Here is a 22,414-nt window from a genome sequence, read left to right on the forward strand (position 1 = left end):
ATATTACCATACTGTTCATAGTGAAATATAACTACATAGATAAAAGCACCACAATTTACTTTTTTCCAAAATGATTTTGTGAAGATTAGAATGTGCTTTAAAAGTTGCTAGCTGTAACTTTTATCTTAAACATGACCTTGTACTTAACCCAAGACACAATGCTACACAGCCTACCGTATTTTCATAAAAATAATCTCAACCAAACATTAGTGGATTTTCTGAGAAAGACTTTGGACAAGAACTGTGGTCATAATCTTGTTACAATGGAATAAAAGATCCATTCACTATTAAAATGAATCCAAATCAAGATTCCATACTAAAACAAAAACCAGTGGAAAAAATTGTCCTTCAAAAAGAGTTATCAGTGAAGAACTCAAATCTGTAACTTAAATCTACCTAAACAACTTTTCACAATTCACTGAGTTAGGAAAGAAATTAAATTACACTGAATGCAGATCGCTGACAATACAGTTCTGTTTAAGGCCTTTTTAAGCGACAATAGGTTATAAAAAGTGAAAATAGACGTTCATTTGATAAAGCAGAGTGTAGTGCGAGGCTGAAAGTAGTCCAATAAGCTACTGATTTCTAATGATGCATAGTGAAAATCAGTCAATTAATTCTTTGATGCCATATTAAAGGGATTCAAAATTTTTATTAGAAGACCACAGAAGTACTGGAGATATAATTTGTAGATGATGACCCTGTAAACTGCTAAAGTGCATAGAATAGCACTGGATTTTTTCAGCACTCAATTGTATTTACACTCAATTGTATTTTTTCCAAAATTTTTCCAGAAAAAAACTCCCTCAGAAGTGCATTTGAAGTCTGCTTGACCCACATTTAAACTTGGATGTTGCTGCTTATTCCAAACATAGTTAAAAGTACATTGGAATGAGCAAGCAGAAAGGAGGGGTACAAAAAAAAAAATCTAGGAACTAAAACCATTTATTATATGGTATTTTCAGTTCAGTGCTATTACACCTTCCTATAATTTACTTAGAACTTACTTTACCGTTTCATGATAACTTTTCTAATTTTTTAGGGCAAGAACTTGGAGTAAACCAGTCAGTTAGCTCCAGATATTTCTCTTAAACCTTGAAAAAGTGTTGAGAACCCCAATTCAAAAACCATGCTTTTTCCATTGATTAAACATGCTGAAGTTATATGTCTGAACTTTAATCCAGAAAATGCATCAACATAAGTAAATATATGTTTTAGGCTAACTATCTGCTTTACAGCTTTTTGGAATTGTCTTACTCAATCTCTCAGGGGCTAATTAAGTTTTTCCTTACCATTTCTTTAAACATTCTATGATATGGATTCTTACAAACGACAATAAAACATTTTAAAATCTTAGGCTATAAATAGGCTAAGTTCCAAACAATATTTTAAAAATTGACAGTGTAGCAAACATATGGTTTTATCTTTACATCAAACATTTACTTCCTCAAAAGTATTTCAAGCCAATGGAAATTTTCATTCCAGCAGACTCTGCAAAAAGCTGTGCAGAGTATAGACACACTTTGCACTCCAGCTGTAGTAGTAAAATTACTGAAACTGTAATTCTCTTAATATTTAAATAATATATTAAAATTTAATTTTCAGCACCTGGAAGAATCTGTTTGTTGTGTGCCAGCAAATGAGATAGTTGGGCCTGGAACTGCTATACATATGGGATTCAAAAACAACCTTTCACAAATAATTACTAAGAGCAGCTGTACTCACGACACTAGTCGTGAGTCATTTAAAAATCAGGTCAAAGTTGCCTCAATTCTTTTTCCATTTTCAAAGATTTCTGCAAAACAGTTCTGTAGCTTTTATAATTTTGTCCTGTTAAATGCTAAATGTTAAAATCTTTTAAATTGTTGATTCTTACAAAGGCAATATCTGAGATTTTTAGCTTTCCTGATATTCTAGGCATTTAAAAATCGAAGGTTTCATGAGAGATTATAAAAATATGCAATGTTCATTTTCCAGTACATCCTTCAAGATTTTAATAGGATGGAAAGTAAATAGTGTAGTATGAAAATGCAATCGCTGATATAAAACATAGATGTGTGACATGCATATATGCATGGTACTAACTACAATTCAACATACACAAATACGTACATATACAAACTTTTAAAAAATAAAATATATTATGTGGATCACAAAAATAAAGAGATTACTTGTATTGTAGGCTTCCATTTTTTTAAAGTTCATAGTTTTAAGGCAAAAAGCTTTTATTTTAAAAGCATTTACCAAATTATCTTTTTTCAGAAGCATTTTGTTTTTAACTAATTTCTAGAAATTGCCTTTTAGCAACAACTACCAACTTTATGATCATTTGTGAAGAAAAAAGAAGAAAAAAGCCTATGTACCACCTTTTTTCACCTCATACCTTTTCAAAATGTATTTAGAATAACATAATATGAGATCACATTTTTTATCTTTTAGATAGTATTAGTAATGCTTGCACTGGATCTGAAAATTTTCAAAAGTTCGGAAAGATTCAACTAGAAGCCTTTCTTTCAGAATTCTAAAATATTCCAATCTGCATTCCTACACACTGAAGTAAAAAGACTCATAATGAAAACCATATATTTTATAATGACATACTGAGAAATAAAACACATTACCCTTCAGGGGGAAAGACCCAAGCATTTTACACTACTACCTTCAATCACTTGAATGCAAGTCATTCACACCACCACTATTGCTAACAAGGCATCCAATTTACGAAACAATGAATATTGAAATTACATTTAAAAGGTACAAATGACTGTCCAAAGAATGACACTGAAAAATATTAAGTAACAGCTCTACCTCAAGATAAGCCTCACAATTAAAGACTTTTAATGAAGAGAGCCTTCAAAGGCTAAATCAGGAGGCATTGATTAGATTGCTTCTAACTTTGTGTTTTGACACCTTCATCTTTCATGGCATTATATTGTCTCTGTGCATCTTACAAAGGAAGCATTTTACTAAGGCCACACATGAACAGGAGACAGCAGAGCTTATAATAGAGACTGTCAAGGGTGTGAGCCAAAATGGGTCTCATTTGGATTTCAAGTGAAGAAAACTCCTAATGCATTTCATTACAATGTATGAGAACCTCTGAAAAGAACGATGGATTGGGATTCTCATACCTACTAATTTATTGAAATGGATTCAGTTTTTTCTTGTATATTCAGAGGGACCATGTGTTTCAAGCAAGGTAATAATATTATAGCACCAAATAACTAAATACGCCATGATGACGTATACCCTTCTGCGAGACAAAGAGGATGCAATTTTCTTGATAAGTGGGATTTGAATTCAGAAATAAATCCTACAATATCTTGGCAACAAATAAATACTGTTACTTTCAGCTTTAAAGATATTATTGGGAAGCTATGCAATATAGGGATGGATTCCATCTTTGTTACCACAGCATGTTTTTACCATTTGAAATTGCATACCCTCCCTTCCCCCTGCCAAACTGTCATTCAGGTATTGACTTTTTATTTCATTGAGAGATTGGTGGTATAATTTGGGTACCACCAAAAAAGTAATCTTTTATTAAAAGACTACAGAACAGGATGCAGAAAAGTAAAATCATTCAAGAAATTGTAATACATTGCAGATCAACTTAGCTCTAGAAAGATGTCACAGTTAATGTATCACCTATTCTCTTATACACACTACAAGAAATTTACATAAATACTTATTTGTCTTTTTCCCCACTTTAACTTTGATAACAAAACCTATAATCTGCTATTCAAAACCTGTAAATTCTGATTTAATACAGAGAACTGGATACAAAACCCTTTTGTATGCTAAATAATTTCACCAATATAACTATTAAAAATAAAGCATATGTTCTCATTGACCTTAGAAGTGATTGATTGTGCTACACCAATAACATTCAGTAAGTTCAAAGCTCATCTATTTTTTATGGAAATCTTACAACCTGATAGTAAAACTAAAGGTTAAATATACATAAAGTCTTAAAACAAGATAAAAGTACTCCATATGTATGTAGCTGATAAGCAAAGTACACAAACACATACATAAATCTGTTTGCATTTAAAAAGCCAAGGCCTTAAGAAACCCTCTGCTGTAAGTAAAACACTCCAAAGGTAAAGAGTTTGATATCTATGGAATATAAAGAAACTATGTTTATTAAGTTAGGAACTGGCTATTAAGTTCACAACTCCAGTGACATCGCAATTACAAAAGAAAGAAATCATGAAAACCATAATCAGAGCCAAAGATGTGCTTGCTTTCACAAATCAGTTCTCAACAAGCATTTTATTTGAGGTAAGAGGGAAGTCCAGGGCACATTTAACTTGTTTAATAACAATTATGAAAATACATACATACAAAAGTATATAACTAATTTAATTCTCTATGTATAACATGTAAAGGCAGAAATGTAAGTGAAGTGCAAATATACATATATATATAATATGCACTCCATATAAGTTAAATAAACATTTTGAAAATTTTCACCACTTTAAACATGATTTTTATACTTACATATCGTGTTTAAGTGGTGTATGCACATGTGCCCAAGCAACAGAGAAATCAGCAGAAATCATACAAAACAAAATAAAATTCAATCTTAGCAGTAAAGATTGCAGACTTCCACATACAACACAAAACCACATAGACATGTATTTATTTTATTTTTTAAGAATAGTCATAATTAAATTAGAATGATGCATGTTCCATATTTTATCTTGACAGCTTCTGCATACTCAGGCAGAGCCCATTAAACACAAGCATACAGCAGCTTACTTGTTGAATTATGTATTTCAAGTACTTAAAATTACTAGGGATTTGACTAAGATCTGCACATGAATACATATTTTGGGCTTAATTTTCTGCACTGGCATTTCTTCTTCTAAATATTCTTTAAATTCTACCCGTAACTCAGTTAAAATTAGGCTTTTCCAGGATCTAACAAAGGTAATAACATTATCTTTTAAATGTAAGCTTTATGACATTAGTAATAAACCCAACAATTTGATCCATAAACTAAGTGATATACTTATGATAATTTACCTTTTAAAGGATATTATGTGTTGCTCATTTTTTTTGACAGGGCTTCCATTCACACTGAAGACATGTTTAAAACCACTGTATTTTCTCTTAATAATGAAAATCACTTTATCCACAATCATGCTTATTCTGTGTCAATAACAAAATCAATCATCAAATACTTATTTCTAAGTTCAACTTGTTTTACTCTGATTTATGCATGCTGTTCAAATCAGTTCAAATTCTTTCAATTCTACTTGGTATTCTTGGTAATGTTTTTAATAGTATTTGACATTTTAAAAGAACAAAGAGAAAATAAGACTTTTACATGTTATAAAAAATTTACACCTAAAAGTTTGTGATCTGGTAATGCTCAGAACCTTAATTTTTTATAAGAAAAAACTCCACCAAAATGAAATCTGTTATGTAGGTTTCAAAGTAATAAAGATCTGATTGAGCCCACTGAATAAGGCAATTGCATCGGTTGTCTAAATGGTAGCAATGTCAATGTCAGATATGTGGTTACCTTTTCATCTTGGCCTATTCTCAAATGTAAAAATCAACTGTTTGAAGGACATTTCACTGACCTGTTATGGCCTCTGTAACTCTCCAACACAATACTACTATTCCTCATATAAGTGCCACATTTTGGATAAAACCCCACTTCATCAACGATGTCTTTGCGACATCTGGCGGTCCTTATTATACATAAACTTTAGGTTTGTTTCTTTCTTGGGTGTTTTCAGTTGCTATTGCATACTTTTAGTGCACTAATTTTATTCTATTTATTTATTTATTTGCAAACCTACCAGTATGTAAAACTCTAGTCCAAAAGGCTTTGATATCCCGTAGCAGGGGAACAAAAGCAATCTAGTTTGCAAAAACACAAGGTCTACCATGAGTCCATATGGAGCAAAAGGTCACAAACCTTGAGATGCAGTGACATCATGACAATAAGACACTTTTGAGACAGAAGCTGACACATTCTGAATATAAAAAGGACACTGATCAAATTCTCTCACGCATTTAAAACTATGGAGAAGAATAAGCATGAGAAGAACCTGATGTAGATGCGTAACCAAGGAGAGTTAAAACATACCCTTTAGTTTTCACAAGTACAAGATGCCACTGAGAACTTGACAAGTCTGCTTCAGAAGATATAAAAGCATTATTTTTATGTCATTATCGGATGCTGAGAAAATTTTATTAAAGAAAAAACCAGTCAGTTCACAGGGTGCTCACTCCCGGTAAGAACTCAGCTCTTTCAAAATTAATTCAGTTATGCCAAAGCTTGTTCTACATGTTTCCGTCCTATTATTTTTCATTTCAATAAACTATGAGAAATGCTTTATAAGCAACAGAAAAATTATCTTTCTTTCTTTATTCTTCTTCCTTAGCTATTTCACTGCAGTAGGAAGACTTCATTCTAATTTCTGTATTACAGTAACTGCAGGAGTACTTGACATCAATTTTGTCAAACCATAACTTTTCTATTTCTTAGCCCAGTGGGAGGAACTAGTGCATTTAAAATTCACTTGTTCTAACAATTTTTATTTCAAACCAATAGATGATAGAGTAACCAAAGATTAAATGTATAATACTTGAGATACAGGGCATCACTTCTTTAAATTCTACTCTGCTCAATCATGGTAAAGATTGAGTAAAACACACTACTGTTCCAAAATGAGTAACACAGTACATTGTTTGGATGTAACAATGTAACAATGTAACAATGTAAATTGTTTGTCCCCATATGAACAGATATGTAGCATGCATTACTGACATTCAAGAAAAAATTCTAATAAATCACAAGTGAATCAAATTGAAAAAAACAATCTCTCAAAACTATTCTTGGCATGGACTAGATTTAGTGATACACAGTCACCCCAGGACAACAGTCTAATTAACTATCACTATTATAAACAGTCTCGTTTACCATGGTTTTATTTTACAACAAAATATTTCTGCATCATTAGAATATCTAGTAGGTCCCCATAAAAGCTACCATTCAAATTTTTATTAAAATTTCAGTAGCCTGTGCTTTCAGTGTACTTACATGAACAAGATACAGACCATACACTGTGGCACAAGCACATGATTCTTTGCATATTACAGACATGTAACCAAATACGTGAGAAACACATGCCAAAGAAACACTGTTAATTCTAAGTAGTCTGCCACAAAACTGCAGGCAAACAATCTAGCCTAACATGTTGAATTGAAGTTATTGTACTGAATTCAGAGAGACAATTCATTAAGGATGTGAATGAGCAGATTCAGGATTATGTTTTAGGATGGGAAAAAAAAAAAAAAAAATCAGTCCTTAAACTCCATGTATAAAAAATCAGTATGTGACAGCATAGATAGATTAAAATCAGAAAACTAAACTTAACAAATTAAAAAAAAAAAACAAAAAACAAACACATTAAGAAACACCATAAATTGATCAAAGAATTAAAATATCATGGTATAAAGAGGAGCTTTCCTCCTACAAAGGAAGCTCAATCCTCACTGAAATAGATGTAAATAAGTAAACAACAAACTGACAACACATACTTCTAAAAGTACTAGGGCAACTCCTTTAAGTTACTGTGAACTAAAGCATGGTCATTTTAAGACTTCAGAATCTGTTAATTTTCTACTAAAACATTTTACCAACAGCGAAAACACTATAAAAGCCTGATCACACAAACCTTTTTCTGCACTCATACCTTTCCTGGTGAAAAAGTAATAGAAAAAAGCAGCACACTTTTGTAAGATGAGTATCCCTGAATTTTTCTTGCTCAGAAAGTTATAGCCTGAAGCCAGTTAACTCAGATCATTTAGTGTCCAAACATTGAGGCTTGGTCACGATGTTGGAGAATGATCTGTGACCATAACTTCATAGTATATGAATCCCATAGGTCACCTTGAACTATGACAATATAGCACTGAAGTTTAGATAGACAGAGATCAAGGACCACCCATTTTTAATGCTAAAAATTCTGAAACCACTCTATCAAATCTTCTTATGCAACAACCATTTTCCACTGATATATGAAAAGAATACCCAATTATCATTCACTTAGAGGCTGTAAAGTCTACAGTTTCTATTGCATGATCTGACAGTGACTCCATATGAAACAGTAAATAATTCAATGCTAAAAATAAGACAGAAATGGAAAATCAATTTACTGTTAAAAAGCTACTACATATTTTAACAGGTTTCTTTTTCACTTGAAAGACAAAAAACCCTTTTATTTTATATATAGCATTTACAGACATTTAACTACATGCTATTAATGCTCTCAGTTTTTATCCAAATATGCTGTTTTTATTACTCATGTTATTATCCCCAGAGAAATCATTATAGTTATTTTATTGACTATATTTATTGACTGATATAATTTCATTATCATTTTTGTGGGAAGAATTTGGAAGTATTTAAATTCAGCTATCACATTCTTTATAAATACAATTTAAAGGATAATTTCTGTATTGTTTTAGAGGTTGGGTCTTTTTACAGAGGTGTTTAATTACTGAGTAAAAGCAACAACAGAAAGCTAATGATCAAAAATATGGGCAATAATTTATGGTCAGATGTGAAACAAAACTAAAATTGTCCCTGGTCCCAATAGTGAAATCTCTTTAAAATGCAAAAAGATTTGTTAAAGTGAATTAACACCAGTTATTTCTAAAATGACAACATGATAGCTGTATATGCTTTAACAAGCCCTCCAATAACAAGCAGTAGCACCACATTTGAGTAAACAGAAAAAGTCTGTTAAAAATATATCTTACAGAGAGGTATATTCAAATATTTGCTTACAGAATCTGATAAAGACAAAACACTTAAAGCTTGCAATATACCACTCAGACCTTATAGCTGCAACAAATGTAGCACCATTGTTTCATTTCCTTTTGCATGCACTACAATGTTACTGAGCCAGCAGGCACTAATTGAATCAGAAAAAAATAATTCTGCAACTGGAAATCCTGGCAATAAAAAACCCAAAAAACCCATGAAGAATGTGGACTGCAAATTAAAATTAATTTGGATATGAAGCTCAAAAGTTAGACAGATGTTCTAAAGAGGGCTACAGAAGATCCGACTACGGCTATTAAGAAATTACTCATCCCAGATGATGGTGGGAAACTGTTCTCATCTGCCTCAGATTTTAAAGAATAGTTTTTATTATACTGAACATTTTTTTTTGGAAAAACGTGAAAATTAGGGAAACCAAGGAATAAGTAAACACAAAAACTCGAACAAATTCATACTCATTGCTCTTTGACAGAGTAAAATTATTTTTTATCCACTGAGAATATATAAATTTAAATAATCTGAGGGGGAAAAAAGATGGGGAAGTATAAGACCTCTGACTAGACTCTCCCTCATTCCAGGGGATCCAGAGAGTTTAAGGAAGCATAATGTGGAAAAATTGTAGGGAGATTTCATTCCTTGCCTTCTTGTTATGGTTTTTTCCCATCAGTACAGGTGAAAAATAGAGTGCAGGTTGATTAACTAATAAAATATTCTAAGTAATTTCATTTTAAACATTTTACAACTGTCTACATTGCAGCACTACAATATAATTGAAACTTTGTTCCAGATAATTTTTGTAGTGGGGGAAAGTGCTGGAAAATCATGAAGAAAATAGCCAGCCATTTATATGCAGAAAATCCGTGTATGATTTTTTTCTGTCAACACTTCTGCGCACATTTTCTGTGTACAAAAACGTACATTATTAAAATTCTTTACATTAATCATTGGAATCAAAAATGTGTTTACATTTAAATGAATATGTTGTTGCATTAAAATGAACAAAGGCTGAAAACAATGTCAGTGTTTATTTTTGTTCCCTAAACTAAACAGTATTCCTTGGAAAACAAATATTTTTGTTCAAAAAAAGAGAAATACATAATGAAAACATGAAAAGAGATGTGTTTCCAAGTAAAATGGGGAGACAAAAGTTTAAGAATGTTTATAAATGTGCCTTGTTTAACAGTTTTGCATGTTGGATGTGACTTTCACAGTCCATTGGCTGTTGCAGGAAAGCCATCACATCTGTGACTTGGCTGTTGATTAATGAGTCTTTCAATTCTTCACTACCATCTGAAGAAGGGCTGTGGCATTTCTAAGCCTCGCTGGTTTACTTGCCTTCAGCTGTAGTCTTAGGAAGGTATCTCCCATAAAGAAAATCACACCTGGTTAAGGCTAATGAAAACCTTAATATGTCATTTTCTAGACAAGTCAAAAAGCATGTAAAACTAGACAAAAGATGTATTCAAGCAACATGAATGCAGTTTTGTCATAACTTGTCAATCTAAAGACTAACATGAAAAAGCTTTCTTCAACGACATTTTACAGTGTCAACTATTAGAATGACAGTTCTTAACTCCCTCTTCGGTATATGAGGCAGGATGCACAATGGTTTCTCACTCTTCACAAAGACTAAATTTTGTTGTTAGACCCCAGGAAGAAATTAAGAGGGGAAGAAAAATCCCAGTCAAAAGGTTTTTCTGGGTCAAATCATCAGTCAGCATCAGAAATGCCCAAATCACAATGTATAGGCAGATTTTAAACTTCCTACTCACTTCACAAAACCTATTAGGAGTTCATGCAAAACTGACCAACTTTGCTCTATCTGCATCATGATAGTAAAACTTCTGAGGTCAGTTTGATACTTAACTGGACTTGGGGAAGAAGCAATAAGATCTGTGGACTTATCATCCTTTCTTAAGCAGTGTCAGCCTGGCAGGACAGAGGAAGTACAGCCAAGAAAGCCACGTGAGAAGCCAATAACTTGGGAAAGCCATAGCTCTAAGAGACAACAGTTACAGCTACAAAGGTCTGGGATCTGCACTGCAGCCATCACCAGTCCTCAATACTTGCTTTATGATTGCAACAGTGAATATTTCAAGGTCAGGAGGAAGCATACAGTCTTTCCCATCTCCTTCAGAGGGACTAATGGGACTACCACTTCCTAAAATGAATGTAAGGTAATTCAAATTAGATAAACATCAGGGTCTCACTAAAGCTCTATGTTGCCACAAAGGAACTGTAAATAGCAACAGCCATCACAGATCAGCTACTTTGTGATAGCTTTGTATCTTAAATTAAAATACCTTGGTTCTCCTCTTTGCTTTGCTACAGACTGATTTTGCAGCGTAGAAGAAACTTTAAAAATTACTTGCACAACTAGATTTTTCATCTGTTTAACTCTGATATTAATATTTCCCCCTCTACCTAACAGGGGTCTTGCACGTCTCAGTTCATTACAGCTTGCAAAGAAATTGAGATCCCTGTATGGAAATAGAATAACTCTAAAATTACTAAAACTTTGATGAAAAATCCCTTATCTAAAAGCAGCGAAAGGAAGAAACAATGCCTTGATGGACAAGACAGACTTTTAGCTTGTCAGCTTGCGTCCTGCAGCCTCTTCCCTTACAGGAAGTAGCAAGAAAGTCTATAGATAAGACGAGAAGCTAAGCCACTGTGTACAAACAGGGAAGTCAGTACTTTGAATGCATTCATTCACATTTACACATTTAGTAATTACGCATTACACTTACATTACACTTACAATCACTATATAAATATGTATCTATTAAGAATGAAAGCTTGGGTCAATTGGGGTCTGAAAGAGGAAAGAGAAAAGAACTGACAAGAAAAACAAACATGAGTATCTCCACTTAAGCATCCCTAGAGAGAACAGAATTTGAGACAGATTGAAAGGAAATACCCTTTTTTAAGAAAAGTCATCTAAGTCATACGACAGCAATCACCAGGTTAATTAGATAATGATAAAAATGCCAAAGTGCCAGACTTTCAAGAGATGATTTGTAGCACACAAAAATACCTAGTTAAGAAGAAAAGATACATACATTTAAAGGAACCAATGATTCCTGCAATAAACAAATTCATTATTAATACAGTACATTGAATATACCTGGCAGTATTCCTATCAAAGCTGTCCTGGTTCTGGGCAGGACAGACTTAATTTTTGCAGTAGCCAGGTGGGGGCACGGCTGAGACCAGGAGGTTACTCTATACCACTTTAGGTAATTTTCTTGGGATGGGGAAAGGGCTCTCTTCTCGGTCAGTGCAGCAGGGCGGAGGGAGCAGTTGGATATTATCTCTTGTCAGGGGGTTTCCATGTGAATTGCTCACCTCTTACTTGTACCCTCTGTTGTTCGTATTGTGGCTAGTACTACTTGTAATCTTCTTTCAGTGACGTTTCCAATAAACTACTCTTGTCTCAATCCATGATCTTTATGTTTCGAGCCTCCAATTCTCCCCTCCACAGCACCACAGGGCAGGGGGATGGGGGAAAGAAGAGTGAGCAGTGGTTTGGAAAGTCTCAGCAGAAGCACTAAATTGTGGAGTACCATTCCTAAACCAAGACAAAAGTATATCAAAGGATATAAAAGTGTGGACAAATGTGAACTAATTTAAATGAGGAACCAAGATACTGTGAGACATTATTAGAAGAAAAGATGTTTGGATCACAGGACTCTGCTCCAGCCAACATGCTGTGCTTACTTCACTTCTGAATTCACTAATTCTTCCTTCTTTTTCTTTCATTTTATTTTCATCTTTTTTAGAAGCCAGGTTTGAGCAATGAAAAAAGCATCAAATTAGCATGAAACTTTATTTAAGCAATTTTATAGTTGTTAACTAAAAGAGAGCTGATAAGTACATACTTTAGTATCAGAAGGCTAGCAAAGGCCTCATCATAAAGGACTTCCAAGTATTAAAAAGTAGCTTGTATTAAGTAAGGTTAAATAGGAAATGGCAATCCTTAGTTTTTAGCACTTTTTGTTGGAGATTGTCACCAGAGAATTTTTTTTTTTCATATCATTAATCAATATACCTGCAGAAGAGAGAGACTGATAACAATCAGAAAAGTGTACTGCATGTGTGGAGCCTCATCTTTAACCTCATTTACTTGTGAAATTCATGCTGTAACTGTATACATGACAGGGGCTTGAGTGGCAGTCTGTAATACTGTTCCCTTTTGCTTACTGATGTATGTTCTGCCACCAATGCTTGAAAAGTGCCAGGCAGGGAACTAAGCCTACTTCTGACAGATTTTTTAAGGTCACAGTACGGTTTGATTAGCTATGTCAGAAGAGGATAAGCAGACGAAGGATAATCCTTACGGTGACAGATGTGACATACACCTTGTTATTGACCAACTCATTTATGGAACAGGATCCTTGCTTACCCAGAAAGGTCAAAGTGAGATTTTCCACAAAATCCCATGGGTTTTTTTTGGTACATCCGCACTAGGGTCTAAACCTGACTTCGTGATTAACCAAGAGATGTACAATAATGGAGTAATACCTTTCACCTGCTTCTTTTGATACAGGAACAAAGAGACACTACCTTTCATAGCCTCCCATACATTTTAGAAAGCCTGTTCTCATCTGCATTATAAGGGCATTATTTATAGTAATACCAAGCAGGTGATGATTACTGCAGTATTAATGGCATCCTAGGTCTTCACCAGCCATCACTAATAGTTGACTTGTAGCTGTAGCAATAATTTGAATTTCCAATAGCTAGCAAATTTGGATACAAAAGGTCTGAGAGCATCTGCAGTATAGAAGACATTAACATATCTAAAAGTATACTAGATGTAAGACTGCTGTCCTCTGCCATGCTGATAAGCTCTCTGCCTTGGCATCATGTCAGTTACTGCACTTCCATCATTTGTTTCTTCCACAGAGAAAACTGTTAGAGAACTTCCTACCTTTTAATACCCTGGAGGTTTTTTCCACTCATTTCTCAGATTTAGGTTTTTGTAAAGATTTATAAAAAATTTTTCACAGACAACAAAACACAGTTTGCTGGCACTCTTTCCAGTTTCAAAACCACATAATAAACTTTTCCACATGTTGATAAACTAGATTTTAAAAAGTGCATTTTCTGGATATTGAGATAATCAACAACACAATGAATATAAACATTTTCTATAAATAGTTCACCATATGGCTATCATTCTCAACAGATGGTGTCTGTGTATTCACTAGAATATACAAGAACTATGCAAATTTTGCCCTGCAATCATTCAAAATTCTAATGATTTTCTTACTTCAGTTTTATTAAGCTTAATCAAAGTCAAAACACATAATTTTATCACCTAGTTGTAATATAGGGAACAAATGCCACAACTATATTAACAAATGAATTTGCAAAATGCAGTACAGTTGAAAAGATTTTAATAAGGAGACACTAGTCTTCTTTATTAAAAGGTACAAGTTTTTCTCAATCCTAGGGCAGCACTCTGCTTCTAATGATAATTTCTACCTGTCCAAAAAACAGACCCACTTGTAAACAGCCCAGTAATTCATCAGAAAGAATGCAGTCTGGACTATGTTATGAAAAAATCTGTAGTCCAAGGGATCTGAGAGTTTTTACATATTTTGCAGCAAATGCTCTCATATGCATTATAAGGGCATCAATTATAGTAACACCAAGCAGATGATGATTACTGCAGTATTAATGGCATCCTAGCTCTTCACCAACCATCAATAATAGTTCACTTGTAGCTGTAGCAACAAAGCTTACTGAAAAGCCAGTAAGATAAACTGATTTTATCCAGTTTTAGTAAAAAAACCAAACATATTCATTTTTTACAGTTTCCTTAAAGCCAAACATCACCAAGTTTTCTACTTTCAGAAGCTGCTGGTCAGTTCAGAATATCTATCAACACACGACCAAAAGCTGACTAGGTACTTGGTCTATCCTGTTCCAACTTAAAATTATTTAAGCTCACATTACTGTATAAACATTTTCTGTAAAGTTTTTCTTCAGCTACACTGGCTTATCTGTTGGAAATCATATTCTAAATTTCAGTCTAGACATTTTAATAGCATTTCTTATTCACTTGAACAAATACTAGTTTCAATTTCTATAGTTTTTCAAACTTGTTACTGTTTCTCACCTGATGCACTTACGATAAAAAAACCACATTCCCATTCCCCTCTCAGTTACTAAGTTGTTATGTGTTCTGTTCTGAAGGTCCTGACTGTTGTTGGCTTTGCCAGTCATGAATTCTTCTCTGTCTGTTCCTGTAGCTCCCAGTGTGCTCCTGTAGCAGGTTCTACATCATTCCAGCTAAATCACTACTTGTCCCTGCACAGACACCAGTGCTTCGCAAAACTTCCCTACGCACAGAGGAAGGAATCACAGTCATTCCTCCTCAGAACTGCAGATAACTGCAATATTGGATGATGGCTTCACTTTACAAGAATGCCTCTTTTTTTCCTCTTTATAGTGAAAGGAATATATTTACATTATTGTTATGTATTCAGTGCACCTGAAAGTCCTGTACAACGGCAGAAGGCAGGTCACATCTCAAAGAGCCCAGCAAAATAATAATTTCTTCTAACCATGTACCAGTTGCCAAGATATTTCTCTGAAAACAAATGGTCATAAATTTAACTTATATAAAGAAGAGTACATAAACATGGTACTGTGCTCTGGAATCATGCCTCAATGTTGACAACACACCAGCTTTTTGTCTACTGCTAAGTACTTCTTGCAGATTTTCAATATGCTGATTTGGCCAGACAGTAACAGTTGTACCTTTATGAACAGGACAATAATTAAAAGTTGAGATATGAGTAATTAAATAATAATTGCTCTTCTTCTTTTATTATATGTATTAAAGGAACAAAGGAACCCACATTTGTTATTGGAGTAGCTAAGGATGAACAAGTGAGCCCAACGCTTGAAAAAGCAGCATGTATCTGTATAATTATGCAGGATATTTTTTAAAACTTGTGTAAATCAAGTTCATAAGTTAGTTGAATGTTAATGATCTTATTACTAAAAGATACTGTTTCAAGTATAATTGAGAAATACATTTTAGCTTTTATTCTTGCAGCTCAAACTATATTTATATTATATGTACACATACATACTATTTATTTTTGAGTAAATTAAAATCAGATGGGTTGAAGTTTATTAAAATGAATGGGCTTTCAGCTCGTTAAATTAATGTTTTGTGAAATGCTTTATATTCATTCAATGTTGCTTTAATCTTTTTCTAAAGTTCCCTGAGTTTCTCAAGTTTCCCAGTTAAGTTTTTTGTTGTTTTGACTCTTGAGGAATATCTTGTCAGTATTCCTCCCTTGCATCTAACTCAGGGTACATATATAAAGCCCTGTAAGCACCTTTGAGGAACTCGGTGAGAGGATTCTGGGGCCTTACAATCAGCATATCTTTAATTTGAAGAATTTCCTGGGCACTTTTACTTTGAGGATCATAGGAACGGATGGATTAGATTCCCATCATTGTGTGAAGCCAGTGAAGAGTAGTAGACAACAATTCATTCCCTTTTTAACCAGTCCTAAAAGTCTTTTACTTTCCCCTAACCACCAACCAATTAATTTGCCTAATACTTGCTGGCCCTGGGACAATGCTCTCATAACACCCTCTCACTTAACTCAGTGATTAACTAGGTTAGGGGAGCATTTGCCTTGTAAATGAGTCCCCTAGGCATTTTCAATTTTTTTTTCCTCAAAAGAAAGACCATGCTTTTTAAACTTCATATGCAACTGACAGTATTTTTTCCTGAAATATGAAAAGTAGGAAATAAATATCATTCCAACATCACTGTGAAAACAAGTATTTTTGCCTGTACAGACATAGCAATTCAGGGAAAGCTTTAGCTTGTGTCAAAGAAAGGAGTAATTAAAATATTATGGTGCTCCACTTTATAAACTGATAGTTCTCACACAGTTCAAGTACTGCCTGTGGTTTTGTTTAACTCATCTCAGGAGGGAAATCAGTAGAAACAGACTAGGAATACCATAAATGGGAGGTCAAAATAATCATGCACTTATTCAGCTTGAACATCAAGTCTTGAGCACAAGTAAGGCTGAAATTTATCCAGTTCTAGGAAGGATCATGAAGAATCACCTAAAGACATGGCTCATCTGAGTCTTACTGCAAAGCTTGCTTGGGTAGCCACAAGAACAGCTAGAATTATCCTAGTCAGGTGGAAAATATGAGAAGACATACTTTAGCTGTGATAAAAATAAAGCCACATAAAGACAAATTGTGTTGACGATGCTGGTTGCTATGGCAGGTATGGATCAGCTATTCTACTTTATGATCACAGTGGATCTAAGTGATCTGTTGGTTTGTAGGGTGGTTGAAATAATACATCCATGTCTAACTGACTAATCTAATTGACTCTCAAGTCTAACTGACTTGCATAATGTCACTTCAAGATGAGAATTTCCTTACCATGTAGAAGGGCAATATAATAAGGCATATTCAAATCAGGAAAAGATGACAACAATTAGGAAATTCATTAAATAAAAAAATAGATGATACAATAAGGCTGTGAAACACAGAGAAGGACAGAGGAGGAATACACATGGTTTCTTTCTAACACCTATAAAGAGATCAAAAGAAAAATGTGCTTTAAGTGAACACTGAATATGAAATGTCCACACAAAATATTTCCTCTGCAAATCAAAGCAGTCCTCTGCTCCCTTTGGCTCATATTGATGAAAATAACATCATAAGTTTGAGAACCAGTTTTAGTCTAGGAGTTTCTATGACAGTCTCTTTTAAAAGGACAATATATTTCATTTTTAATGAAGGACATGTGATAGCAATCAACAGCAGAACCTTCAAAGAAAAAAAATAGTACTGTATTGTCTCTGACATTTAACACAAAAAGTTTGTGAAGTTTCACATTTTTTCTGGTAACAGGTAACAAAGAACATCAAGAAGAAAACTGAATAAGAATTTTTTGCTGGCATGATTTCTTGTGCAATTAAACTTTTGGAAAAGAACAATTTGGGTAGGGAAAGAAGTAATCTTATCTGAATTAAGACGGAAGACTCAAAACAGACTGAACAAGTATTTTATATATGAAATGAAAGAAGAATTAAATGTTTAAGACTAACTGCTAGTGATAAATGGAGAAAATGGGACAAAAACCTGAAAACCTTTATGACATGCAAATTCACATACTTTTGAAATTGTCACTCTGGTTTCTAGATAGAGGAACAGTCTTATTCAAAAGATGACAGAATCTTATTAGGTATCATCAGAAGAATTCAGAATTAACAAGGGAGTGTCTTAGTTTAGTCTGCAATATGTAAGTTCTCCAGTTTTCACAAGTGGCAAATATTAATAAAAAACAAACAACGAACAACCAAAAAACAGCCCGAAATTCCATCTAAATTTTTCTGAATTTAAGAAGTTGAAGGTTTTGAATTCAAGTTACATTTTAGAAGTGAAAAGGCAATAAAATATGAGAATAAGTTTCATTAATTAAAAACTATTAAAGAAACGCTATTTCTAGCTACACTTGTCATGCCCCCAACTGAATTTAAGATATTTTGCAACTTGAGTAAAAATAGCCTAAATTCTGTGCCAAAATTTCCAACGTTTGCAAAGGTTACCAATTTTTTTCCAAAGCATTATTTAAGTGCAATATCAACATATATTCATATACTTCTGTCTCAGGCAGAAGGAACACATTATACACCTCAAAACAGGAATTGAACACCATCTGAGTATGGATCAAATGCTACACAAAAAATGTTGCTCCATTTTAAGACTGCATATTTAAAAAGAAATGCAGCATTTATTTTATAAAATTCACCAGTAAAATCTGTGTATTCACTATTACAAAGTCAAGAATACAAAAGGAATATTTAATTATTTGCCAAAATCTCGTTACCTGTGAGTCAGCAGCTCCCTGAAGGCCATCTGATTCTGTCCCAAATAACCTTGCAGCAAGTTTGACCAATCCCAGTTCCATTCAGTTATGGCTGACTGTTGATATATGGCAAGGAGCTAGTTAGTTATTAATCAGCATTAATATGATCAGTACATTTAAGCTCCAGCTGCGATATACTAACCAGGGGGAGGTGGGGGTCTAGAATGAGGACTTAGAAAGATGCTATCAATCATGTCCACAGAAGAAGGCTTTTATTCCAATAAAACAGCAATTAATTAATTAGGGACATAGCCACTATTTGTGAAAAGATAGATCAGTTTTTTGAACCATATTCTTCCAATTATTGATGGCATTCTGATCAACTGCTTTGTCTGAAAACTTTACTCTTTGCTAGAAAAGCAAAATAGTTGGTAACTTTTATGTAACAGCAATTTGCATTTTCTGCTGTCAGCAAAAAGTTTTGTCATGAAAAAATTGGTATAGCTGGAATTCAAGATGTAACCTGTATCAAAATTAGAGTGATTTAACATTGTATTATAAAAGGCATTAAATTTAGACAATATGAACATATATAACCCCATTCAGCTTATTTAATTAAAAAAAGCAATCTGCATTATCAGTGGGCAGACAAAAGACCATACACAACATCCTTACTTTTAAAAAACCAGTAAATCCTGCTGCATAATATTCCTTTTCATTGTCAGCAATGGTCAAGAAATGACTATAATTCAATCTTCTTGGAAGGAAATAAGTATAAAGTCATTATCCTAACATTAAAATAGCACTGACTAGTTTAAACAAATGTTTAAGCAAGTCAAAACAATGGAAATAAACCTAAATAACAGTAAAGTATTACTTGGAGTACATCTTTTTCTTCTTACAGACAGCACTTGGTTCCTCTGGGAGAGTGGAATTACTGCAATCCCTCCTCTTCCTTCCATACATATTTTATCACTTTCTTTCTCCTTAATTTACTCCCTAACCCTCATATTTGCCATGCATGTTAAAGTAAGTAGAAAAACAAAGCTGAAATACAGAGTATGAAAGGGAAATAAGGATAACAAGAAAAAAAAAAATACTAAGAAAGTGGAAAGTGAATGAATAAGAAAAGGTACCTTGCCAGTGCTCTGGCATCTTCCACAGGCACTGGCAATAATTTTCATTGGAAACCAGACACTCAGATATACTGACCACTGTTTTATAAATGGGCATTCCCACACCATCAATAAATGTGCAATTTCATGGTAAAAGAAACTGAATTATTCAATAACATCATTAAGCTTGGAAATAGAATCAGAGAAGATAATTATAGAATGGTTGGAGTTTGAAGGGACCTGAAAGATCACCTTGTTCCAACTCCTTGCCATGGGTAAGGCACACCTTTCACTAGACCAGGTTTCTCACAGAGCTCTGCCCAGCATGGCCTGGAATGCTTTAAATGGATGAGACAACCACAAGTTCTCTGGGCTACCTGTTCCAGTGCCTCACCACCCTCATAGGAAATAATTTCTTTCTAATATCTAACCTAAAGCTACTCTCTTGTCAGTTTGAATCCGTTCCATTTTGTCCTGTCACTACATGCTCATGTAAAATGTCCTCCATCTTTCTTGTAAGCTTCCATCAAGAACTGCAAGGCTGCAATTAATTCACCTCAAAGCCATCTCTTTTCCAGGCTGAACAATTGCAATTTTCTTGGCCTTTCTTCATAGGAGAAGTGGTCCATCCCTCTAGTGATTTTGGTGTCCCTTCTCTGGACTGGCTACAATAGGTCCATGTCCCTCCTGTGCTGGGGACCCAAGAGCTGGATGCAGCACTGCAGATGAGGTCTCACTAGGATGGAGTAGAGGAGCAGAATCAACTCCCATGAGCTGGTCATGCTCCTTTTGATGCAGCCCATGATACACTTGGCTTTCTGGGCTGAATATGAGGAAGAACTTCTTTACTGCCTGGGTCACCAAGCATCATAACAGATTCCCCAGAGAGTCTGTTGAGTCTCCCTCACTCGAGATACTCAGGAACCATCTGGACACAATTCTCTGCCCATGCGCTCTGGGATGACCCTGCTTGAGCAGGGAGGTTGGCCCAGATGACCACTGCGGTCCCTTCCAATCTTGCCTATTCCGTGGTTCTGTGATTCTTGATTGGAAGGTCCCCTCCAACTGAAGCTATTCTATGATTCTATTGATTCAGGGATTCTACAAAGCAGGTTTTTCTGGAGTGAGAAGCCTTGAGAAGCCTTGTGGAATGGGTATTTGTCTCCTTTTTCAGGATATTAACACTTTTATTGCAACATGACAATGATTAAGCATTAATTAAACAAGTCAGGGGAAAAAAAAAAAAAAAGGATATTTTACAGCAACATAACTAATGAAATAGACCAAAATAGTCAAAACTGGGCTAGGAGATTACACTGTGTATAAGCAGGGATGCATTTCCACACAAGTCTGTAAAGTGAATTTTGTGTGACTGTAATACCACATTTTTTCAAATATTTGAATGAATTCTGGAATCAAAAATGTAGATGACATATTAAGAATACGTGAGAAAGAATGGCATAAGATTTTTAAATATCAAAGTAGTATCAGAAACCATTTAGCATTTTGTGTAATTAATTGGTCCAGCAGAGATTTCATATTACAAGCACTGTAATTATATTGTTTAAATACAAACAGAGAAACTGATGCAGGTTTTTTTGTATTTTACCCCTGCTTAATCTCACTGTTCTGTAAAATCTTTGTATTTCTAAAGCAGTCTTTACTTTACTTAACTGTTCAACATATCTGTGAAAGACCCATGAGGAAGATTCTGAATGTGAACTTAGAGTTCTGACATGATTTTTCAAAGGACTAAGAGTAACCCTATGTACTATTGCATAGGTGTAATGAATGCCATAGCTATGATAGGCTTTCCCTCAGTATACTGAAAACAGAAAGTGTAAGTAAATGCAAATTGCTCCTATATGCAATAATTAAGATAAAATTATTGTAATGGCTTTTTGAACATCATGATATTGTAGAGGGTACTCTCATTAGACTCCCAAGAAATAACATTCCTTTCTGCTTCAACAAATGCGAACACACATAAATAGTTCCATTTTCATATATTCAGTCTTTGTCGTTATCATGATCATAATAAGCCCGACAAGTAAAAATTATATAAACCAAGGTTTCAGATTTTCACAAACCTGGTTGAATACTTTTGCACAGGATTGTCTGTACACCTGGTAAGGGTTGAAGACAGGCTGCTCTTCTCTGACCTTCAGTGTCAAAGGCAGGCATTGACTCAAGGGAACACCATCTTCAGAAGAATTCTCACAAGACAGCTGCTCTTTCAAATATTCCTTTTGGAAGAAAGAGTAACCACAGAATAGTACAGGGCACCTAGTTTCTAAGTGAAATTTGCCTACATTACAAGCATAAGTTTACAGAATGCTTGATAGAAGTTCCTTTTAATACAGCAGGGAATTAACAATCTCTTAAAAAATAGAAACCTTTTTAAAAATATCACCAGTTTACAGTGAACAAGAACCTTGAAAAACATGCACCCAACCTAAGCAAAATAGAATGATCTAACCTATTGTTTTGAAATTGTTGTCAAATTATGTGTATAAGTTCTCATTTAATATATATATATATGCTAGGTGTATGTAGAAGTGAACAACAAATGTTTTTCATGCCTTTTGAGTTAAGCTTTTTGAAAAACAGTCAACA

General features: G+C 34.0%; 1 protein-coding gene across 4 annotated transcripts in view; it reads right to left on the reverse strand.

Annotated features, from left to right (window-relative positions):
• Window positions 1-22,414, reverse strand: part of KIAA0825 (KIAA0825 ortholog) — a 242,871-nt gene that overhangs the window by 87,703 nt on the left and 132,754 nt on the right. For all 4 annotated transcript variants that reach the window (XM_040089698.2, XM_040089700.2, XM_040089697.2 and 1 more), the window contains 2 exons: window positions 21,889-22,044; window positions 18,705-18,799 (listed from right to left, as the gene is read on the reverse strand). In XM_040089698.2, coding sequence (XP_039945632.1) covers window positions 18,705-18,799; window positions 21,889-22,044 — 251 coding nt within the window. The remainder of the gene's footprint in view (window positions 1-18,704; window positions 18,800-21,888; window positions 22,045-22,414) is intronic.

Source organism: Hirundo rustica, chromosome Z, assembly GCF_015227805.2.
Source record: "Hirundo rustica isolate bHirRus1 chromosome Z, bHirRus1.pri.v3, whole genome shotgun sequence".
Classification (NCBI taxonomy): Eukaryota; Metazoa; Chordata; class Aves; order Passeriformes; family Hirundinidae; genus Hirundo; species Hirundo rustica.